Consider the following 25,182-nt stretch of genomic DNA (forward strand, 5'->3'; position numbering starts at 1 on the left):
TTTAGGTGACAATTAAACTACCATTCTCTAATTTTAACCTTGGGTTGTACTTGTAAGTGACAAAGTGATGAGTGGCGCCAACTGTGTGTGTGCGTGTGATATATATATATATATATATATATATATATATAGGACAGCATATAACAAGAAAAGTTGGGGAATGGATGAAGAGTACATTCGAAGGAATATCCGGTTTGGGAGTGTCCTTGTTTTGTAGCCGCTTTAAATGTCAGACCTGTGCGCCACGTCCTTTTAGCGAAAAAGTGCAAATACAAAATGCGCTTCTGCTTCTACTGCTTGGAAATTCGAATCTTACCTCCTTATCATAAAACAATCGGATAAATTATACTGACATCCTGTTACACATGGATACACGACCACCAATAAAATTTGGCGGGCGGTTTTCCTAAGTCATACGGTTACCGTTCACTTATTGATTAAATTTTATAAAATACGATTAATATCATTTTTGTATATCAATAAAATATAATATATTATTACAATGTTAAATATTACTGAATTTTCAAAAGTCACTTTTTTTTTTTTATCAAGGGACAAATAGATTTAAGATATGCCAAAATAATAAACGTGGAATTAAATAGTGTGTAATTTTAAAAATATTACTGAATTTTCAAAAGTCATTTTTTTTTGTCGACTGACAAATAGATTTAAGATATGCCAAAATAATAAACGTGTAATAGTGTGTAATTTACTCTTAATTTATTATTGAATCACTCTATAGTCTATATTTAACGTTGAACAATCCTCACAAACTTTCAAGCTATTTCAATGTTTTTGAAACCCATTATTTTTTTCAACAGAAAATTAATCACACGTTGCGTATCCACGAAAGCAAATCCTTCTTCAATTTGTAAATTTAATTATGTCAATTATTAAATTTTATTTATAAATTCTAAAATTAAAATGAATAATAGGTAACCAGTGTTAATTTTACTATATACAATAATGAATGACATGACCAAAGTATTTATGACTCTAACCTAGTTGTAAGTCCTTCCCTTCAAAATTGAAGTGGAGGGTTCAAGTTTTCATGAAAATGAGTATATGACAGTATTTCTTATTTGGGAAAAAAAATTATAATAATCAAGATGTACCTAATATAGGGTAGAGATTTCCAAATATTATGGAATTAAAAATCAACCTACCAAAATAAACCTTGTAATGTGCATGTGGTCCTCCCAAATTTTATATTGATCATTTTTAAAAAATTTGTTATTTACTTGATAAATGTCACATTTACAAGAGATATCCCAACAAAACCAATTTTTTATTTTTTTGCTCAAAAAGTCAAAATCAACAAACTTCTATCATTAAGAAAAGGGAAATATAGATGCCACTTTTTTGGTAAAGATCAAACGTTGTCATGAACCCTTATAAAGTCACAAGTCTCCAATCTATTATCTAGATAAGCTTTCTCCCTCGCACACACAAACACACATGCACACACTTTGTGTGTTGTGCAGTAGGATTGCTTGTAATTAGGAGGCACGCTCTTTGACCCAAAAAAAAAATGTGTCTCTTGCACCAATTTTTTTTATTTGTTGACATTTTGAGTTTGAGTTCAAGTATCAACTAGTTACTTAGTCAATGGCCATTGCGTGCAACCAAATTCAATGGGATAGACCATTTAAAGCCGACTAATTTGACACAATATCCATACCATGGTTGCATTTTCTTGTGACACTATCGTTTTGTCAACGCATGCAATCCTCTGTCTCTTACCTAAAAAGTTTTGCAACATGTTCATACCAAATGATTGTGCCAAATGCAAACGCTAACTTTTAAATACTTAACGAAACTGTTTAGATGGGTTAAGCGTGTGTTACTGCTATTATTGTATATTTTTGTATGATACTCAATCGCTCAAGGCAACTCAAACAACCAAGCCTGTAAATACGAAATGAAACACTTGAGAGTTGAGACTCTCTTCCACAACACAGAGCGATCATTGACTTGAGAAGAATAAAGAACTCGGTTGAACACTAGCCGAACAGGTAACTACATTATTCAACATCCAAACATTTTCAGGTTTGTAAAACCTTGTACATGAAGGGTTTATTACAAAATAATAACAATCACTCCCCATTTAATTATTAGTTTACAATTTAATCTGCAAGTACAAGCACTTTGATCGTTCCTTGACTGTTAGCAGCTAACATCGTAGGGCTATCACTCTTCCAGCATACAGCACTAATGAAGTATGATCCAGCATCTTCATCAGTATCATCCGGATCAGGTGAACCAAATCTATGCCAAGTCACGGGTTTGGAGATGGCCTGCAAGTCCCAAGACTTCAATCAGTTTCGGATTTTTACAGAAACGAAAAAATGCCTCCGGTAGAACATTACTAACCTTGTGGTAGACGAATACTTCGTTTGTTTCGCTGCCACAAGCAATGTATCCACTGTTTACCGAGAGACCCACAAAATTTTTCTCATTCGTGTGCCCTCTAAAGGTTCGAATCTGCAAATATTGTCACCAAGAAGAATTAATCAATGAACGCAATCAGAAAACAATTTATAACCGGTAAAAAAACCCCCATAAACCCAAAAAGATTAATAATATATTAAGGCTTTTGAGCCTCGGATATCTTCCCCATCTTCTCTAGTCCCTCTTTCATCTCTCTGCTCTGGCTCACCTCTTTTGAGTTTCAGATATCTTCCCTCTTCTTCTCTAGTCCCTTTTTTTTTTTTTTTTTTCTCTCCTCTATCTCACCTCTGCTTCAAGGCACATTATCATTTTTCCAGCACATCACTTCACTCCAAGAATGACATGGGAGATAATTGCACAAGCATACATGTTAGTCGCGAGTAGAGAGATGGCAAGGAGGTGAAAAATTCCAAGAACGAAAGTCATTCAATTACTAAAATGGATCCTTTGTGGACAGCTCTTAACATTCGACTAAGAGTTAATTGTTTTGTTATAATAAGTTATTTTGTGGAAACTTTAAAAAATATGCATGTTTTCATGGGGTTTGTTTATTGGATAATGGTTTAGCTTCCCTACAATTTAAACAACTGCAATAAATTAAAAGCAGCAGCAGCAACAACAATAGCAGGTGGCAGATGAGACCAAACAAAACCCCTCCCTATAATATCTAGAATAATTGAGAAAATCTTTCTAAACACAAAAATTGTTGTATATTTAGTTTGGTTCATATACAAACATCGAAGAAACTCCCCCAACAATATAAAAAAATAAATAATAACAAAATAAATATATAATTTAAAACATCCCTTCAGAATCTTGTTTCTTCAAGCAATCTAGATTTCAGTACTATTAGACTAGTTGCTGAAATTTGTGGAGTCACAAAACATCAAGTACACAGCTTGAAATTTTAAACCTCCTTAATATCTCTAAATTTTGTCCTATTTTGCTTTTCTTTCTTTAGTTTTTTCCTTTTTTTTTTTGGTTGCCAGTCATGGAAAGTTGAACCTCAAGGATTTCTAACACAAACTGTGTATCTTAGTTTCTTTTTTGTCACACAACAAATTTACCTTCATTGATCTGATTAAATTGAGTTTGTCAATAACTGCTACTACTGGAGACCAAAATTCCAATTGGCAAACGAATAGGATATGGTTTCATTAAGGTTTCTTTAGCACCAAAGCAAAAGTTATGAAGCATTTTTCTATCGGACGTCTCAACATCATCATCTCTGCCTTTGTCCCATATGAATGAGGGCAGTCACGTGAATTCTCCTTTTCCATTTTTCCTATTATGAACGATGCCTCCTTTAATATTAAACTCTTTTTTTCTCCTACACAACGTCTATATGATTGCAAAATGAAATTAAACATCCTCATAAACAAATTACTCACCGGCAGATTTTCCTTAACATCCCATAATCGTAATGTACTATCTGTTGATGCAGAAGCAAGCTCATTGTTAGACAAGAATTTCACATAGGAAACAGCTTTCCTGTGCCCGCTGAACACATGGAGTGGATGGCTGGTGTTTCTTAAATCATAGTAGTGGATATGATGGTCCGCAGAGCCAACCTGCAAAATGTCAGAAGATACACCGTACCCGTTATAAGGTTCTGGTCTCAAAAGAGGAAACCATAATACAAGAAACTGCAAACCATTGTTATTGTAATCATAATAAGGCATGCTCTACTCTAGGTGTCCGGATCCTCTGTTGTAGCGTGCTGTAGCATTTTTCAATGCATTTGAATCTGTGTTTCAACACATTTGAGGTTAAAGTGCAAACAAGTTTGAGTCTACTGTTGCAATCCCCCCCCCCCCCCCCCCCCCCCTCTCCCTCCCTCTCTCTCTCTCACACACACACAAAGACACACACACAAGGGAGCTGTGCCATATATATATATATATATATATATATATATAATATGAAGGTAAAAGAAGAATAAATAGGTTGGAATAGAGAATACCGCAACATGTATGCTAGATCCAGGATTATACTTGACAGAGCAGATATTTGCTTTCATGTCAATGTTAATAACACTAGCTTCCTGATTTGTGCACCACACTTTGACCTGTTAGTTGCAAAGAAAATATGTGGTTAGTGACAATTGGAGGACAAATTTCTAAAGACATGAATAGGCCAAGATGACATCTCCCTCAGCAAGCACCAAAATGTATCATAAAACAGCATCCTGAATGGTCATGACTAACAGTCACAGAAGAATTACTTACCAGGGAAAAAACAACTATATTGTCTTCAGAGTAGGGGCTGATGCAATGATAAGAGCTTGGCTTGACAAGATTAAGTTCGAGTTTAAACATCAAAGTAGTCACTTTGTGAAAAAATAATGGCAAAGGTCAAATCTTCAATCTTCCTCCCACACCCCGCACACAGAGTGAATGAACACTAGATAATAATAGCCTTTTTTATATTATATTCAAATTCTAAAACCTATGTAAACAATCATAATCTACTTTACTAAAAAGCATATTAGACATAATTGCTTATGTTTGTTGGGTGTGAGTATATATCCAAACGCCAGACTTATCAAATCCCAAAACCCAATGGCATGGCCACTCAGTAAAATTATCTTTTAATATTTTTAGTATTATCTCTTAATATTATCTTTTAATAACGTTTTTATGTCATAGAGAGTGTTCAACATGGACGCTGAACTCATTTTGGTGCAATAGCTAACAAAATGAACAAAATAAGAGTTCCAAGTAGAATTATTCGATATATCCCATTCCCATATCCAAGTATAGTGTATAAGACATTGGCATTTCCTGCATTTTGAAGAGTCCATGTAACATAGCTAATAAGTAAAATTAGTAACCACATGTTGCACTTTGTTACCAACATAGATATTCATTTTCCTATTAACATGCTAAAATGCAAGCACCATGCAATACTTTTGATTAGCATAATACATAAATGTCAATCTATTAGACTTATCAAAAAAATAAATAAATGTCGATCTATTAGGTTTACTGGGCAAAGGCCTACACAGTATATAGGAGAAAATATGGCTGAAACAAGGACAATTAAAATTTTAACATCTATGCTCTCACCAATGCAGAACCAAAGAGACATTCAATTCATTCAAAGTATGCTCTACTAAAAATATTCTTACAAAGATCAAAACCTTTCAGCCACAACTTACCTAGGCCCTTTACCAAAACAACCCTAAAAAAAAATTCCAAGCCTTTTTTAAGTTTTAATTACAACCAAATCTTCTTTCTTGCTCCCGCCCCCAACTCTCATGCTTTGTTCGGTTGGAAGGAAGGAAAAGGTGTGGAGGGAAGATAGGAAGGACGGAACAAACTTCCTTCGTTCGGTTGAGAGGAGACAAGAGAGAAAGGATAATAGGAGGGATGAGTCATCCTTCCTCCTTTACAATTCTTCATCCCTCCAAATATGGGCGAAGAAAGGAGGGAAGACAAGTGGGGCTATTATATAAGTTTTAAATTACTCTTGTCCTAAATTATACAAACACAATAAATTTAAATTACTACTGTAAGGAATTAAAATTTTCTCTTCCCTTCTCTCCTAACGAACACAGTAAATTGTGAGCTTATTCCTTCTCTTCCATCCAACCGAACAAAAAGAGGGAAGGACACAATATATTCTCTAGGGATGTCTCATCCATCACTTCTTCTCTCCCTTCCATCCAATTTTTTTTCCTCTTACTGAACGAATCATCAAAGTTGACTCCTTTATTATCTTGGAAGTCCACACAGCTGTTGCCTTCTCAAAGAGTATGCTGCAGTATTTAATCTTTGGATTCTTCCTAAGACCATCTCTACATTCACTTTCAGGCATCCATGGGGACTATCATCTACTTCATCCTCATCCTTGCCTTGCTTTATCCACTCAAGACTTTCAGCTACATCTGCTGCATTGAATTCAATGCTAGCTTGTTCAATATTTGTTGCATTTACTATACTTCGGAGCTGCAGTTTATCAGTCAAAATTTTTCACAAAAGAAGAGGCATGTTTTTATTTTTCCCTGTATCTCTTCTCTTCCTCTTTCAATTTCAGATTTAATCAGAAACAACAGGAAGTTAGAATTAGTTTCTATCTTTTCTCCTGCTAAACCAGTAAGTCATATTGACCGACCAAGCCAATTTCCCAAGCACCTAGACCATTTTCAGCAGGATGGAGCATGGAATTTGGCTCCAGGGGTGGGGGTCATATTAAACCTTATATAAAAATCCAACTAACAGTGCAACAAGGCAAAATTGAAGGGGAAAAACTTAGGATTTGATTGAATAAAGGGAATACAAATTTAGAAACATTTATAGTAAAAAATAATTTTAAAGGGCGCCCCCCCGGGGGGGGGGGGGGGGGGGGGGGGGGGGGGGGGGGGGGGGGGTGTATTATGTAAATTTCTATAGATATATATTGGGCCAGCATGGGCACGGGGGGAACATCTCCACCCCCCCCCCCCGCGGGCCTATGCTGGCTGTGTCCCTGATTTTCAGGTCCTCCCTCACATAGACCTGAGCATCCATGCCGTCTACTAGTATGTCTCTGGATGTCAGGATCTATCCCACCTCCAATTTTAGCATGCATGAGCAAAACTATTTTGTCACAGGAAAGGGCAGATCTAGGGGTGCACTCTGGTGGGCTTGAGCCCACCCCAAAAAAAAAAAAAAAAAATTTATAATTTTAGGCCAGCTCAAAAAAATAAAAATAAAATAGTACTAGCCCACCCCATTATGCATTTCTGGATCCGCCCTTGGTCACAGGCATTCAGTTTTTCTCTTCTATGTTCAAGGGAAAAATGAAGCGATTGTACAGTGTAGCATTTTCTGCATTGAATTTCCACTCATTTTTTTCCTTTTTTTTTTTTTTTTTTTTTTTTTTTTTAGGTTAGTACTCACACACACATTTCACAATTGCCCACTACGGGGCTCGAACCCCTCACCTCCCCATTGAGGGAGGAGAGGTTATACCATTGGGCTAATGGCCCATTGGTACTAATTTTTTTCTTTTTTCTTCAACCGGAAACATAGAAGGTGCAACATAGGCACTCTGGACCATATGACATTCCAAAAGTCATCAGTGTCACTCTTCCAGTAGATTCCTGTTACCTGTGTCCCATTCTCAATTTCAATTTAGCGTCTTGATTACATTTGGGATTGACTACAGCGCATGACATTGATTCTCAACAAGTTAGCTTAAGATTTGACAAATTTTGTATTGTTTGAAAATAATGACAAGTTTCCTTGTCACACACACCTATATCTTGACCATATTTTTTATATTGTTATGATCCCACTCAAGTAATCAAAATGCAATAACCAAGTCATGTCTACAAATGATATCAAGTACAATATTTTTAGGGAATGAGATGCTATCCAACACTTCTGAGTTCTGAAGCCAATTATCAATCACTTTTTTCTTTTTGCATTAAAATGAATGAAGGATTATCAAAGACAGAAGACTTAATTTGAGGTATAATTTTTTTCTTGAATACCTTGCAATCATCACTGCCAGATACAAGCCTAGAGGGTTCTGTACGTGAAAAATCAACACTCCAAGCTCGTTTCTCATGCTCCTCATATTCCATCACACTCTGAAGACCAATAACAAAAAGTAGATGTTACTAACTGCATGATACATGACAAGAACAATATTTTTATAGAAGACCAAAAATCAATCACATGACTGTATCATACCTGCCGAGTAGTAACATCCCAAACAGTAACTATACCCTCATAGTCACTACTAGCGATTTGGTTCTTAGTAAACTTGTTCCAACTCAAGCAACTAAGCTTGGATCGTGTTGACATCTCCACAACAGGGCAGTGCACATCTGCAGGTTCATTTACAACCTGATAAGCAGGAGAACGATCAACTATCAACAGACCAGCCAAAAAAAATAAAAAAGGATGTCTAATAAGTATTTGAACAGATTAAATAGTGAGAATAGCTAGCAGCATCCCAATATAACCAAGACAAAGACAAAAGAGAAGTTCTGTAGTAGAATTAACAATGTTTATGGTACAAAATAATGATCACCGCCATATGAAGACACCAGCATCATGAATTATTAGAAGACTTTTAAGAATATTTTTCTAAATTGCAAGGACACTTCCTAGAGTTGAATCCACAAATGGACAAGTGCTGGAAACTCCTTGAATCAACACTTCTTGAAGACTCCTTGAATGTGTCTAGTGCATCTTTGGATCGGTCAAAAGACAGTTCACAATTTTAGACACTAGACCAACACTTCTGGTGCACGTTCCCCAACACGCAACAAAAAGACTCTAACCACACTTTGAATGTTAGGGCATGACTTTCTTGTAGAAAAGGAGTATAACCTGAACTCCCTTCTTCTACTTCTATAAGTGAAGGGCATAGATCAGCCTGAAGCTAGAGGGACACTCTTGAATAGAACGAGGAGGAAATGAACCTATGTATGCCAAAACTGAATCTACCGGACTCGGGGATGAGCCCCCATACAAAAAGCATAGAAATGAAGAAATATCCCTCCAACAGGCTGGAACTCTTCTAGCCCGTATCACCATCTATCTTTGTGGTTTTTTCTCTCAGCCAACGTGGTTTCGACCTGAGACTCTCTCGTTGGTATAATGATTAACAAGATTTACAGGTCATTTCAAATTTAATTATATATTATCACAAAAGGTGGTATACAAAAAAAAGTTTTAATACAGACTGACATATATCGACACACACATGTATTGATTATTAAGTCAGGTGTCTATAACTGTTCAACATAGATGTACACAACAACGAACTACAATGAGCAATAATCACAAGTTTTAAGGGGGATAAAGTCCCCTGAGTTTAACTTACACATGATTGGATGATAATGAGAATTATATATCAGCCATGTAACCCATTATACTCCTCCCTGCCCTCTCTCACTGTGATTGACCATACTAATAAACATCCTGATTCCTATCTCTAGGCATATTTACTATTATACTTTTGCCCATTCATTGTGTGTACTACTGAGGTAAAAACTAACTAAAAAAAACTTACCGAGGAGAAGTCAAAAACCTTGATACGCCTCGAAACTCCAGCAGTGGCAAACAACTCATCATCTCGGTCAAATTCTATGCTGCAATAAAATAAGGGCATCTCTATAAGTTTTAGCAGATTTGATTGTTTCAAAATACCAAAGAGCAGGGGAGAAAGGGAGAGAGAGAGATCCTGAAAATCGAGAAATAACAAATGAAATGGCCATGTAATAATTTCTCAAGAATAAGTCTTCCCACAAACTAAAAGGCAAATCATGGCCCAACAACGGCATGCCATGCCAGGGAGTTATTAAATCATCATACCTGTATAAAATAGGTATCCAATCATCTTAGACTTGAGTATACAAAATTACTTCAAGCCTTACAAACAACTTGGTTTGGTAATACTTTTTCAGAAGTTTTTAAGGCTCAAGGCACACCAAAATATCAAGGTCTCTCGATCATAGGCGCAATCCAAGATGCACGCCTGAGCAAAGGGAGGCTATATGGTATATAACATGTCAAAAGAAATCAAATATCATTCCAAATCTGCAATATGAACTGATGCAATCATCTAAAGTTTAAATACATATTTTGCAGTATATACCACAATCAAGAACATGACATTAGCATGGGGCAGATAATAAAGAAAAATGAAAATGAACAGCAAATGGTGCTCAAAATGAGCATGCAACAATGCAATCAACCGAGCAGTAATTTTAGTAACAAGGAACTGCAGACCAAGCGCAACTCAACTGTACAACAATCTGCATAAAATAGGAAGATACAGGTATAGCAAAGAGAGAAAAATATCAACTGAAGCAATACCCCACAATTAGATCCCCAGCATCAGTTCTTGGATTTCAGATATAAGTTAGACATTATAGAAGAAGAGTGAGACTCAAACAGGTGAGTGGCAAACAGAAAGAGTAAAACAAGGCTTGAAGTTAAGTTCTATTAAGCCAAAAGGACAGTGAAAAGTAGAAGATAAAATTGGGTACTGATCAAGAGAGAAACAGGGCAAAGGGAAAAAATTGTACATGTAAAAGTTAAGAGAGAGATATTGTTGACTTCTAGAGAAGAAGAGATTCTAATCTGTTGTTAAGAGAGATTGTTGACTTCTAAATAAAGGAATTTGTAAGGTCGTATCTATTTGTCGATGGTTTTAATCACCAAAAAACAGTCTACTCGTGGATTTCTAGCACATAATGTGCACGCGCACAGACACACACATATATAGATATATATATAGAGAGAGAGAGAGAGAGGCCGTTGATCACATTAATTGCTCCATAAAATTGTGTGCAAAAGTTAACTAGCAGCCATAAAAGAAAAATCAGTAAAACATTAAAAATTCATAATTTGAAATTTCTTGAGCCATGTGCCTGACCAAATGGTGCATGCCTTAAAGCCCCTCATGGGGCCTTAAACGAGGTGCAAACCTGTGCTGACTGCACCTTGCTTTTGGCTCCTAGGAGCACCTTAAACACCCATGCGTTGAATTTATATGTTTCTCATAGACTCTAGACAAATTCTTAGGCCTAAGTTTCCTGTAAGGTCCCCAGCTTGAACAAAACCACTCCTATTTCACTTGAAGTATAAAACACAAGAACATAGGTTACGAACCATTAAAAGCGGTAATTCATCTACAAAAGTTGTCTAAAGGAAATTTAATCAAGTTGGAACAGACAGTTAATCAAGTTGGATCAGAGATTTCTTTTGCAATTCAGTTATATACAACTGCTTCTTTTTTATTTTAAATCCAAATATGACAATTTGAACAATGCAAAATAAAATGGTTTGTCCATATTATACACTGTAGATTGCATAATCATATATTTATAAATACGTAATAATAAAAATTAATTAACCATCGTCTATGAAAGGTAACCTACTCATATTTGTCTGCCTCCTCAAGCAGTTAACAAGATAAGCCCTGCTTGCAGCTTAAGTGACCGGGTCTTAGACAAGATAATTAAATATGTAAACCAAAATACAACTGAAAGAAAATTATAGAAGTGGGAGAAGTTTATGAAAGAGATACAGGTCAAATTTCTAGACTATGGAAAGCCCTCGGTATATAAAAAAAACCAAACATGCTGACTAAATTGTCACCAGCACAACAGTTCTAATTAGTTATATCATTTGGGAAGATGCATACAAAGTCATTTTGCATTAAGAGTGTATATTTCTAACAAAAATCTTTTTATTAATAAAGTCAAACAGAAAAAAATCTAATGATCCAAGTAATATAAATCTGCATCCAGGGGCAGAGCCAAGATCTTGAGGTTGGGGGGCCCAAAATTATAATCAACATTACTTAGCTAGAACTTCTAGGAAAAAAAAAAAATTACGTAGGCAAAAATATTTTACTGTACTATTTATTATATTCATATAAAAATAGGGTAAAGTGCATTTAACCCCCCTGAACTATTGGGGTATGTGCAAGAAACCCCCCTGAACTATAAAAGTTGCAAAAAAACCCCCTGAACTATTGGGATATGTGCAAGAAACCCCCCTGAACTATACAAGTTGCAAAAATCCCCCCTGAACTATTGGGGTATGTGCAAGAAACCCCCCCTGGACTATACAAGTTGCAAAAATCCCCCCTGAACTATTGGGGTATGTGCAAAAAACCCTCCTGAACTATATATTTTTTTGCAGTTTATCCCATCCGAGCGAATTGATTGACTGAAAGGGACGATGAAGCCGATTAATTTGTTGCTGGGATCGGTGGGTCTCATATCATAGCTCCATCATAGCCGTTACACCACCCGCCAGATCCGTTGGCCATATATATCGCACTTCTTTGCACCGTTGCGTCAGCCCATCGTCGTCACCGCCTTGCCCACCGTTCAGCTCACCTTGCTCGCTGGTCCATTCCATCGTCCATTCCAAGCTCGCTGGCCAATTCCGCCATCTCCATAACCGAGCACACCGTCGTCCGTGTTTCGAGCACACAGCCGTCTACAGTTCACCGCCGAGCCCCCTTGCGCTCGCCGCCGCTTCCACAGTTCACGGCCGAGTCAACCGAGCTCTCATCACAACCGAGTCCTCCGCGCACAAGCCGCCGTCATCCGAGACCGAGCCAGTCCGCCAACCTCGGATTTCTTTGGTCTTTTCTCTCTCTCTCTCTCTAGCTCTCTGTTTTGGGTTGTGTTGGGTGAAAAACATCTTTTGGCAGAAAAAAAATGTAAGAAGTGTATAAGTTAAAACGACGCAGTGTGTTATAAGGGTAAACTGGTCTTTCAAAATTTTCAGTGCCGGAAGCTGATGTCATGGGGGTAAATTGCAACAAATTAATAGTTCAGGGGGGTAAATTGCAACAACACCGTAGTTCAGGGGGGTTTTCTGTAGTTTAGGGGGGTTTCTTGCAAATGACCAATAGTTCAAGTGGGTAAATTGCAACAAAATCATAGTTCAGGGGGATTTTTTGTAGTTTAGGGGGGTTTCTTGCAAATGACCAATAGTTCAAAGGGGTTTAATGCACTTTACCCTATAAAAATATATCTATCTAAACTTTTGCCAATTTATTTAAATAAAAAAATAGGTATTTAAACAAGCTTTTTATCAAACTTTCTAAACAAACACCAATAAGATTTATGCCAAAATTATAAAAAAAAATTAATTAAACAATTAGATTTTAATTTATAAAAAAAAAAAAAAGAAAGTCATGTAATACTTGCACAAATTAATAATCATTACACAATATATCAATAAAAAAACAAACAACAATAAATCAATTTTGAGTAACTTAAATCAAAGAATATTGGCAAGTAAAAAGAAAAAAGAAAAAAAAAAAAAGTGATTGGAAAGAATCATGTATGAAATGGAATTTTAGGATAATAAGGTTATTGAAAGAATCGTGAGTTGAAAGGATTTTAAGGTGGTCACATTATGGAAATAACTGTGTTTGAGTTGAAATTTTAAAATAGTCACATTAAATTTTTATATAAGTCAGTTTTTATCAGGATTCTATAGTAGTCATTTAAATCACTTTCTTTTATATTATATATAAATTATCTTTTGTTAAATGCTAATTAAAGAAAAAAAAAAAAAAAAAAAATTTTCTTAGGAGGGCCACGTATGGATTTTAGACCATACATGTTATATTATTCTTATTTTTACCCATACTAAAAAAAAATTCAAAAAATTAGGCGGGGCCATGGCCACCCCTAGCCCCCCCTTGGCTCCGCCCGTCTGCATCCACCATACTTCTAATCATTGTTGATGCACAACTAAACAGTTCCATAATAAGAATGAATAAGCACAAGCCAACATGCTTTATGTGGCACTATATATGTACACACACACACACACACACAGAGATGACACTACACCGACAAAGAAAATTAACTATATCAGAAAAACTAGTATTTTCATGCTTTCACGCAGTTTTCCATAAGCAATCCAAAATTAATAATTGTCAATCTAACAAAGAAACCCAAAAAATTAGGAATTCCTATATTCTTTATTTTTATCAGGTAAGTAGTCACACACATATTGCCCACCACGCCCAGGCTAGAACCCCCTCCCCTCCTCTTTGAGGATAAGGAAGGTTATACCATTGGGCTAATGGCCCATTGGTAGGAATTATTCTCATTTCCTATATTCTTATTTGACGAATTCTCCTGTACATATCTCGATTTGATGTAAAACTTATTCCTTTTCATACCTTTTGGCATACAACTGGCTAAACCACATTCTAACCCTTGAATACAACCATAATATGCAAAAGATTAATAAATATAACTAACCTCGATACAATATTGGCCGAATGAAAAAGATCCCCATGCATAATTTCAGCAATGACCCTTAGTCGACTGTTTTAGATGAATTTAAACATGCAAATCAGCTGAAAGCTAAAGAAAATAAATTATGGAAGCTAAGCTAAAAATGTACAAAATTTTCAAGGAAAGAACCAAGGGTGGACAATTATACCTGTACCGTGTGAAGGTAGTCAGCACCGATTGAAAATCTGCAAGACCTGCACTATAACCTTCTCTTTGTATGACATTCAAATCCCTTTTTTCGTTCTTATGTGGGTGATTCAACTGTCTTCGCTTTTGCAAGTAACACTCTTGTAGGTCATTGAACTGCAGCCAGAGTAGGATATCAGAATAATTCCAACAAACGAATTATAAAAAATTACAGCTTTATAGGGGAATCTACAGTTGCAGCAAAAGAATTTAACCCATGCACATATACATGAAAAAGTATCACAATGTGTCTCTTAATCAAATCCTTGTATGGAAAGAACTTTAAAAAGGGAGAAGGGGGAGAACGGGGGGTGGGGGGGGGGGGGGGGTGGGGGGTGGGGGTGTGTGGGGGGTGGGGTGCTTTTTAACAAGTAAAAATGTGGGCAACAATTTACAGGAGTCCTAAAGATGTCCTTGCTGAAAAGGGATTTGTGTAGCTAACAAGTAGAAATAGAGACAAGGCTTAGTTTAATTAGTTATTTGGGGTTACGAAACTCAGTAACTCATCAACAGCCAGCCCTTATACATTGAGTAAGCATAGGAGGCAGGATCATATTCCTTAACCCTTACCTGTTTTGGCACCAGAAGAACACGAGGCCAATTATACTATTAACTGTCTTATGCAACACCCAAAAAATTATAAAGAAATAAAAGCCCGGTGAGTGGTAAAATGCTCAGGCTGTCAAACATAATAATGCGGGTTCTAATCTTGAGAACAATCATTTTGTGCAAATAATGCCAAAGGTTAGGTCTTTATCCAGTTGCCCCTACCAACACCTTCAACTAATGGGACCACATTTATGACTGTTTAAATAAATAAAAGTTGAAAGTATTGAAATTTTTGAAGTAAAATGACCTGAATAATATATATATATATATATAAACACATAGGGGGGTCATTGCTTAGTGCAATAGTAGAAGTTTGTTTGGGTTCACAATCAAGTTTGAAAGAACCCATTTTATGCAAAATAGCACCAGAGTTTAGGTCTATCTCCATCTCCAATCTTCCCCAACACCTTTTGTAGACGGGACCAAAGCTAGGCAATAATCTTTTTTAACATATTTAAATATATGCATATTAGGTGAATCTGTAGACTGTTGGCTGGTTTTATGGTCCTTCCAGTCACAAAAGTTAACCTCCTCCAATAACTGGAATAATTACAAGGCAATCCACAGAATACCAATACGATAAAAAGCATTTAATGGTCAACATTTCTGCAATTGAAGCTGTTAAAGATCACTAACCTGTGCATGGACACGCTTTTTCCTTACTACAGCCAGACCTGATTGACTCATGTGTTGCGAATCCAATGCACTGAAAGCATCCTTTCTTTGGCATGCAAGAGCGCTTACTTGAGCCTTCCCATCCACTTTCTTGTACGGAAAATTTCCCATACTCATGCCTACTTGCTCATTTCGAGAACTGGAGATAAGGCCAATACTGTTCTTATCAATTGATGAAGGCCGAGATTTTGTCGCCGTAAGATCATCCTGCATCCGTAATTTCACTGAAAACCGGTCCCTTACCTGGTACAACTCTATTCTGTGCCTCTCCACCACATTTATGTCCTCTTTAATATATTGGAGATCAGTTTGTATCTAAAAAGAAAATAAGAAAGAAAAGGCAACAGAGACCAATTAATCTAATTATCAATCTGCTTAATTGTTCAGGAAGGGGGGTGGGGGGGGGAACAGAGCACCTATCACATTTTTTAAAAATTAATCAATTGTCAGCACAACAAAATTTGCAGTAAGCCCTTATCCCCTTTCCATTGGATCAAATTTGAGCATCAAGGAAGCAATAAATAATTCCTTCATGAAGTTTAAAGAAGGACCTTAATAGTGATGAAACATTGAATCCCATAGTTATATATTCAGAACACATAGCAATCAACATCGACAGGTCTATTCAAATTTAGAAGTAGTAGTGGTTACCAAACATATGAATTTCTATGATTACACCATCAAAATAGATACCCAATTCTATGGAACGAACCTCATTTAGTTCTCTGACTTTCTGTTTCCTTAGGCAGTTCAAGAAGTCCAAAAGAATTTTCATATTTCTCTCAGCTTCTTCTTGCTCTAACTTTCTCTTTTTCTCTGCAAGCAGAGACAATAGGATGTCTAGCTCCTTAACTGACACTTCACAACCCTGTCTAAGAATCCGAAGCAAGAATCACAATTTATACTTCTTACATGAAAAAATAATTTGAAACTAAAGAATTTGTAGTCTCAAGTGGATCTTTTTATACTACATTTGACATGTTAGCAATTTATTCTAGTCTGAAACAATAAACTGACCTGTTGCAATGCCTGTCGAAATTGTTCTACAGGAGAAGCCATTTTTGATATTTGACGCGCAGAAGTCTTCTTCAATAGCTACAAATGTGGTACAGAGAAACCGTATAACATTAAGCTGCATTTGAAGGAGATAATTTCATGATACAAATCACCGTCCAATTATACAGTCAGACAACGCAGTATATGTGCTTAATTTAGTAATGTATAAATCTATAATCTATAACACTATTAAAAGTCTATACAATTTTTATTTTTTATATATATTTATATACTATTTTAATTTTTTTTTTTATAAATATATTACTAAAGGTTTGCTTTTAAACATTCATGGTTCATGTTAATAACGTCTATGTCTAAAGGGTTATCCAAGATGATGAACCGTTCCCTCTCTCTTTCAACTCTAATTTAATCTCTCTCACAACAACAATAATTTTGACTTTGTTTCTAAAGTATATGTTGATATGGACGACAAAAACAGGACAAGGAACCTGATCATGTATCATCTGTTATATGTGAATGGTTTTTCTGAGATTGGTCCAATGTGCCTGTTGGGTTTCTTCCCATATATATATATAAACATGTATATATCGTGTGGCATTCAAAGATTGTCCTTTGAGATCTTTGTTTTTGTTCATATATCTTATATCTTGAGTTCATGATTATGAGTAGATTTCCACTCATATGCATATATATATATATATCATGTGGGTTCTAAGATTGTTCTTTAAGATATTTGTTTTCGTTGATTTATATGGTTTAGAGTGGATTAGCTTCTGGTGGAATCATTTTGATTAGCTTAACATGAAATAATACTATAATTTAAGAATGAATAGTAAATATTGTATTAAGAACATGCTATATCTTGAACTCTTATTTGAGGATTTTTTAGGTAAATTATAAAAATAAATAAAAAATAATAATTAATTTTTGTCAGAAGATAAACTCTTATAAAATATAATGTGCATTTGAAGTTGTTTTTGACATTAAATACTATTTTAACAGGTTCCAGCAATACACCAACACAAAATTAGACTATAATTTCAAATTAAAGAATTAATTTTGAACTAAGATCTTTGCAGATTCTACTTTTAAGGTGTTTTAGGTAAGATATAAAAATTTACAAAAATCATTATATTTTTGCACGTTTATATTGAAGATAAATTATTATAAAATGTAATGCTTGAATAGTATTGTTTTTGTTTTTTAATACTCATTAGCATGTGCCAACATTATTCTTTAATCTCAAGTTAAAAATGAATATCAGACTAAACCATGCTCTACTTAAAATCTTACTTTGAAAGTATTTTATAAAAAATTATCCAAAATCATTATAGCTCTTGTTCATTTTTTTTTTTCCCGGAACATTAAAGCTCTTGTTCATTTAGAATGAAGATTTACTATTACAAAATTTAATGTTCTTTTAATGATGAACTTATCACCCGCATTATATGGACTCTCATATTTCCTTTACTTCACAACTGTGAAATCAATGGTGTAGAGAACGCGGATGCAATCTCCAATTAAGATCACCTACAAATAAACAATCACCAAAAGGACAATACAAAATCTATTGTTATGTTTAATTCGTTGTTTAGTTATTTTTGGTCATTCTTGCTTGTCTCCATTATTTCATGCATGATTCTAGAGCTCACTAAACCTTTGTTTGTTTCCGTGGAAAAATAACGAGATAATTTTTCCTCAACCTGACATCCCTGTTGAAGAATGTAAAATTGGTATGACAGAAAAATATGTAGATGTTATATTGTTGTGCTCATTGTGTCCATTTCTCGTGTATTATATGTATCTATTTTTTTTTTTTTTGATAAGTGTATTATATGTATCTATGTCCATTTTATAAATTTGGTTATGTGGTATTGTTTTATTTTAACAGGTTGCCCACATCCAGATCGCACTACTAATGCGAGATTGTTTCTCTAATGCTTATATGTGTTCTTGTTTGAATATCGTATCTCGCATTTGCTAATCTTTTAAAATAAGAGTTTGCATTTTCGTTTGGGGTTTACAAAGATAAATCTTTATATTTTTGTTATCTTCTTTTAAAATACCTTATTTCTGCACCATTTTTCTTTAAATTATCATCTTCTTCTTAACCATTGCACATGTGAGCCACTACTCTAATTTGCGCTTTGAATAAAGCAATATTGATTTTTGTCAAAAATTATTTTAGTCAATTTTACCAATACTTGCATAGCTTTATATTGTTTTAATAACACTACACATGTGGTGGAGTATTGATTTACCTATCTCAAAAATAAAAAGAAAAATACAAGAGTTATATTGTGTGCATGTGTATGCATACAAATATCTATAACCATATTTTTATTATTTTCTATGTGAGAAAAAATTTCAAAATAAAAATAAAAACAAAAAAAAATTCTAGAATTTAGTTTTCATCTACTTACCTTTTTTTTTTTTTTGATAAATAAAAATTTATTAAAAAACGCTCAAAAGGGGAGCGGATCCCAAGAAAAAACAAAAAGCCACAACGGACTCAAGCCTTCAAAGAGGCCAAAAAGTCAACAATCTCCTCCAACGATCTATGATCTCTCCCTGAAACCCCAACAAAAAAGAGTGGAAATAATCGAGAATTTAAGCACCGAAATCGACATCGCCTTTCCTTCAAAATATCTCCTATTCCTTTCAAGCCAAATACACCACCACACACAAAGCGGCGTAGCCCTCCATGCATCCAGACTGTGAGCCCCCACAGGGCAACCTCTCCACGCCTCAATCAACCCCCTCGAAGATCCTGGCATAACCCAATAAAACCAAAATAAGCCGAGCAACAAATCACAACACTCTCTAGCCAAAGAGCAATGAATGAGAAGATGATCCACTGATTCCTCATCACGAAGACACATATAACAACGATTGATCACCACCTGCCTTCTCCTTCGCAAATTATCCTGGGTTAAGATCCTACCCAGAATCGAAATCCACACAAAGAAAGCCACCTTGAAAGAAGCCCTGGAACGCCAAACAGACTTCCAAGGATAACGAACATCAAGATCAAATGAGAGACACTTGAAGAAAGACCTCACCTCAAAACGCCCCTGAGAGTTTGCTACCCAAGACCAAAAATCCGAATCCTCCTCCACAATCCTTTGGCGATACAGCAACTCCAAGAAACGAATGGCCTCCTCGATCTCCCAATCCTGAAAGTAACGCCTGAATCGAACATCCCAAACCAGTCTCCCATTATCAAGATGATAACAGTTGACCACCATGGCCTGCCTATCCGAAGCAATCCTGTAAAGCTGAGGAAAAGCGAGAGCAAGAGGAAAATCTCCACACCACACATCCTCCCAAAAGCGAATCCTCCTCCCATCTCTAAGTCGAAACCGAATGTGTTCGGAAAATTCATCCCAACCCTTCCGAATAAATTTCCAAACCCCCACCCCCCGAGGATCCCGCACTTCCAAAGAACTCCACCCTCCTCTCAACTCCCCAAAACGACACGCCACAACCCTCCTCCAAAGCCAATGTCTCTCCACACCAAATCTCCACAACCATTTCCCAAGGAGGGCCTTATTAAAAGGCACCAATCTACGGAGACCCAACCCACCATTCCGAATAGGCCTGCAAACCTTTTCCCATTGCACCAAATGAAACTTAAACTCTTCAACCCCCCCCCCCCCCCCCAAAACAGAAAATTACGCTGCAGCTTCTCAATCCTCTCCGCAACTGAAGAGGGAATCTGAAAAAAAAAGATAAAATAAGTGGGAAGGCAAGAGAGGGTGCTCTTAATCAGATTGACCCTGCCACCCTTGGAAAGATACTGCTTCTTCCAACCCGCTAACCTTCTCTCGAATCTGTCCACCACTGGGTCCCAAATCCCTACACATCTCGAAGGAGCACCCAGAGGCAAACCTAAGTAAGAAATGGAAAATGACCCAGTCCGACAACCAAGAATGTTAGCAAAAGCCTCAAAACACTCTTGCCCACATTCACCTTAAGGCCGGAGACAACTTGCAACCAAATCAAAACACATCTCAGATATCTAATCTGGGACACATTCGCATCACAAAGAACTAAAGTATCATCAGCAAACATCAAATGAGAGATCTCCAACTGAGAAGCAACATCACTGCCCACCCGAAAGCCCCTCAAAAAACCCAGCTCTATAGCCCTTCTCATCAATCTACTAAGGGCCTCCATCACAAACAAGAATAAGAAGGGGGAGAGAGGATCCCCTTGTCTCAAGCCCCTTGAGCTAGAGAAAAAACCGGAATGAGCACCATTAACAAGGATCGAAAACCGAGCAGAAATGCAAAAGTGCATCCATCTCCTCCACCTATCACCGAACCCCATCCTCTCCATCAGGTAAAGAAGGAAGCTCCAACTCACATGGTCATATGCCTTCTCTATGTCCATATTACAAAGAACACCCGGGACCCCACTACACAATCTGGAGTCCACAGCATTTTGAGAGTCCGAAATGATGCCATCCATAACTTTCCTTAATCTAGAAGCAAGCACCTTGGTAATCAACTTGTAAATACAACCCACCAAACCAATAGGGCGAAAATCCCTAACATCCAATGCCCCCTCTTTTTTCGGAATGAGGGCAATGAACGTGGCATTCAAGCTTTTCTTAAACGAACCCCGAGAATGGAAAGCATGAAAAGCGCCCATCACCTCCCCTTTGACCACCTCCCAACACTCCAGAAGAAATCTCATGGTAAATCGGTCTGGACATGGGGCCTTATCCCCATTGCAACTCTTCAAAGCAAACAGAACTTCCTCCTCAGAAAAAGGCAACTCCAAGCCCAAGCACTCCTCCTCAGAAATCGAGTCAAACTGTAACCCTTCAAGCAAAGGTCTCCACTCAACAGTCTCTGTGAACAACTTCTCAAAGAACTCTGAAAATTCTTTGCAGATCTCCTCCTCCTTACAATAAACAACCCCTTCAACCCAAATCCTCCCTATACGATTGCCTCTTTTATGAGCATTGGCCAATCTATGGAAAAATTGTGTGTTTCTATCCCCCTACTTAAGCCACAAGGCACGAGATTTTTGCCTCCACGAGATCTCCTCCATGATTGCAATTTCAGCAAACTCCGCCTTGCACTCCGCCCTCCTAACCTTCAAAGCCTCCACCAAATCCCCTTGACCCTCCATCCGGTCAATAGCTACAATCTCAGCAAGAACCCGATTTTTTCTCCATTCCAGATTCCCAAAGACCTATTTATTCCAAGTCTTAAGGTTCTCCTTTAAGAGACGCAATCTGCCTGCAAGCACATGACTAGGGGTGCCAACCACACCATTCCCCCTCCCACCAAAGATGGACCCACTCCAGAAAACCCTCAGCCCGCAGCCACATATTCTCGAATCGAAAAGGAGAACTTCTACTTCACAGTCCCCCACAATCCAACATTAACGGAGCATGGTCAGAGATAGGACGAGCCAAAGTAGTCTGAACAACATCAGAGAACCTCTCCTCCCACTCCCCTAACACCAGGAATCTGTCAATCCGAGAGAGGGTAGGGGGAAAGCGACCACTTGACCAAGTAAACGGTCCTCCAACCAAAGGCAAATCAACCAGCCCAAACTCATAAATAAACTCCGAGAAAGCCTCCATATCAGACGTCCACCTACCTCCCGTTGACCTCTCGAATGGAGAGCAAACAACATTGAAGTCCCCTCCAATACACCAAGGCAAACACCATCGACTTCTAATCTCCCCCAACTCCTCCCAAAGCAAGTGGTGCTCACCGTCCTCCGAAGGACCATAAACACCAGAAAAAATCCAATGAACTCCATCCTCTACCAAAGCAAGAAACAAATAAACGCCCAACCTTAGCATCCACCTTAGACACCCATCTGTTATCCCACAAGATCAAGATGCCCCCCGAGAAACCAATAGCATCCAAAGCGACCCACTCCACAAATCCAACCCCCCCCCCCCCCCCCCCCAAAAAAACCAAAGACTCCTCACAATCCTATCAGACATCGAAGCAAGTTTAGTCTCCTGAAGACACACCACATGACCCCCACTTTTACGAATAACCGACTTCACCACTTTCCTTCTAACCGGGTCATTGAGACCCCGGACATTCCATGAAAGAATTTGTAGCTTCATAGGGAAACACTTGGAAAAGCAAACCCTCCCCTCCTTCCACCACTTCTCCCTCCAGACCTGGACCCCCTATTCCTCCTTTCATACGTGATAAAATCATTAAGACTTTGCATCACTGTCTCCCCTCTCTCCTCCTGCAACCCTACCTTACCACCCACCTTTTCCTTAAAATGAGAACTGAGGACATCATTAAACAAACACATCGCCTCATCTACCCTGCCTTCAAAAGAAACACCCAACAAAGGGCGCACTTCCAAGGCCTTCTCCCTAACCCACTCCTCCTCAAGGTCATTCACTCCAACCTCATCTGAGTCACAAACCCAATTCCCCCCTGGTGGAACAACAGCCAAAGGAACAGCCAAATTCACTGCTTGTTCCAATTCTTCCCATGGAATCATGCCCGAGTCCCCATCAAAAGATGAACCTGCAGCTCCCTCCCAATCATCAAGAACTGAAGAGGAATGCGAGCAAAACTGCGAAACAAGCTCCTCCTCTGTCAAAACACCTCCTTAATCACAAAGAACGCCTTTCAAAGCTAAATGGTCCCGTAACTCCTTCAATAGAACAGAGGCCGTTTCATCATCCAACTTCACCTTCACATCCCGACCAGCACGAACCGTAATTCCCTCACCCATAACTTCTCTTCGCCGAGAAAAACCAAGCCTATTACCAGAATCACCATCATGCCTTTCACCATCAATCACTTGTGTATAATTTAATTTATATGCTTATTTAAATGTTGAATGAGTCACTTGAGCTTTAATGATATTGTTCATATATATTATTATTATTATTATTTTTCCGTTCTTAATCAATGATTGTTTCACCACGTGTATCATGTGTGAATTTTACTAGTTATAGTAAAAGTGAAATTATGTAATTTTACCAAATTCATCAAGCAATAGCAAAATGATAATTCATTAAAACGAAAAAGATAACTCAAAACTAATAAGGAACTAATGAGATGAAGGTGAAATTCTAATTTTCTTAATAAATCTATATTCAGTTATTTTGTCATTTTGGTGCATAGGCCATTACTATCGTTTCATTATGTAAAACCTCAGAAGCCCTACAAATTTTCCTTTTCTACTTAAAAAAAAAAAAAAAAATCCCTGCAGTTAATGAAGTACAAAAATAGAGAGAATCAATTTTTGTAACGTTTGACCTGAACTGGTCATGGAAGTTCATTAACAGTTCTATTCAATTTCCATTCTGGATATAAATATTTCAAGAACATTCCTTGAAACAAATAACTCAATTTACACATGAAGTTCATGTTTTCTACCTATCCAAAGCGTTGTTAAAAATTTAACAAACACTCAGCTCATCATTTAATCAACCAGATAAAACCAAGTGTCCTCCAGTTGGTTGCTGATACCTAAACCTATATATAAAAATCAAAAAACTTATCTAGAGTGTGTGAAATATAATTGGTTGGCTTATTTAAGTTATGATTATCTTTACATTGCAAACCAAATTGAATACAATTGTACATTCCATTTGCAAACACAGTTTTAAGTAGGAATCAGATCAATAATTTCCATATATACAGGCAGCAAAGAGATCAACAAAATCAAGCAAGTTATCGAGATCTAAACCAACCTTGTCCAGGAGAAAATTGGGGAAAAGCTGGTTGGTAGTGAGGTAATGTCCACAGCAAGGGCAATCGTTCTTGTTGTGAAGGTGAGTGATGATGCACATGTAGCAGAAGCTGTGGCCACACGCCGTGAGGAACGCGTCTTTGATGATCTGCATACAAATCGGACACAAGTAGTCCTTGTCCAGCTCAGGCACTCCTACCTCCGCCGTCCCCGCTGCTGCGGAGGAGGCTCCGCCGGCCTCCGCCGGATTCATGTCGGAGGAGGACGGTCTCGCCTCCGTCTTCACGGCCGGCACGAGTGCCCCCGTTGAGACCTCGTCCATTTTTCTCCCTCTATATATATATAAAAAAATAGATACTTATAATTATGTATGTATAGTCGCGCTCTCTCTTTAGACGATGTGAGCTTTTTGCTTACACTGAAAGGCGATGGTGGATGTGAGAGGTAAGAAAGAATTGAGACACGCTCGCTATGGTGATGAAGTTGAACTGTGTGATGTGGTTGTGGTTACAGAGAGAGATTATTGTGGAGAGAGAGAAGAGAGATATGGTTGAGAATTGAGAGGAGGCCCACAGTGGAGCGTTTTTGAGGTCGGAAACGGCCCACGCGATCTCTCCACGTACAGGAGACGCCGGTTCTCGGTCAAAATTAAACCGCCTTTTTTCCGTTTTTGAGGGTTTAATTTACCCAACCGCCACTGTTATATGGCTAAATTACATGAAAGGAAAACGCATTATGCAAATTATTTTTAAAATGTTTTT

At 37.3% G+C, this 25,182-nt stretch overlaps 1 protein-coding gene across 3 annotated transcripts; it reads right to left on the bottom strand.

The window, feature by feature from the left end:
- Positions 1-1,969: 1,969 nt before the first annotated feature.
- On the bottom strand, positions 1,970-24,959 carry LOC132307412 (E3 ubiquitin-protein ligase COP1). 3 transcript variants are annotated; one of them, XM_059805157.1, is made up of 13 exons: positions 24,423-24,959; positions 16,721-16,798; positions 16,416-16,571; positions 15,665-16,018; positions 14,382-14,536; positions 14,198-14,263; positions 9,463-9,541; positions 8,133-8,288; positions 7,931-8,029; positions 4,415-4,519; positions 3,843-4,022; positions 2,374-2,484; positions 1,970-2,297 (listed from the first exon to the last, which is right to left on the bottom strand). In XM_059805157.1, the coding sequence occupies exons 1-13, from the start codon at positions 24,741-24,743 to the stop codon at positions 2,127-2,129; spliced, it is 2,031 nt and encodes a 676-aa protein (XP_059661140.1). In that variant the 5' UTR covers positions 24,744-24,959; the 3' UTR covers positions 1,970-2,126. The 3 variants fall into 3 exon arrangements, with proteins under 3 accessions (XP_059661140.1, XP_059661142.1, XP_059661141.1); XM_059805159.1 differs by having other exon boundaries at positions 16,721-16,835; positions 24,423-24,560; XM_059805158.1 differs by lacking the exon at positions 14,198-14,263.
- Between the last annotated feature and the right edge of the window lie 223 nt (positions 24,960-25,182).

This window comes from Cornus florida, unplaced genomic scaffold, assembly GCF_030987335.1.
Source record: "Cornus florida cultivar Cherokee Brave unplaced genomic scaffold, ASM3098733v1 CherokeeBrave_3.0.0_Hap2_Chr05, whole genome shotgun sequence".
Lineage (NCBI taxonomy): Eukaryota > Viridiplantae > Streptophyta > Magnoliopsida > Cornales > Cornaceae > Cornus > Cornus florida.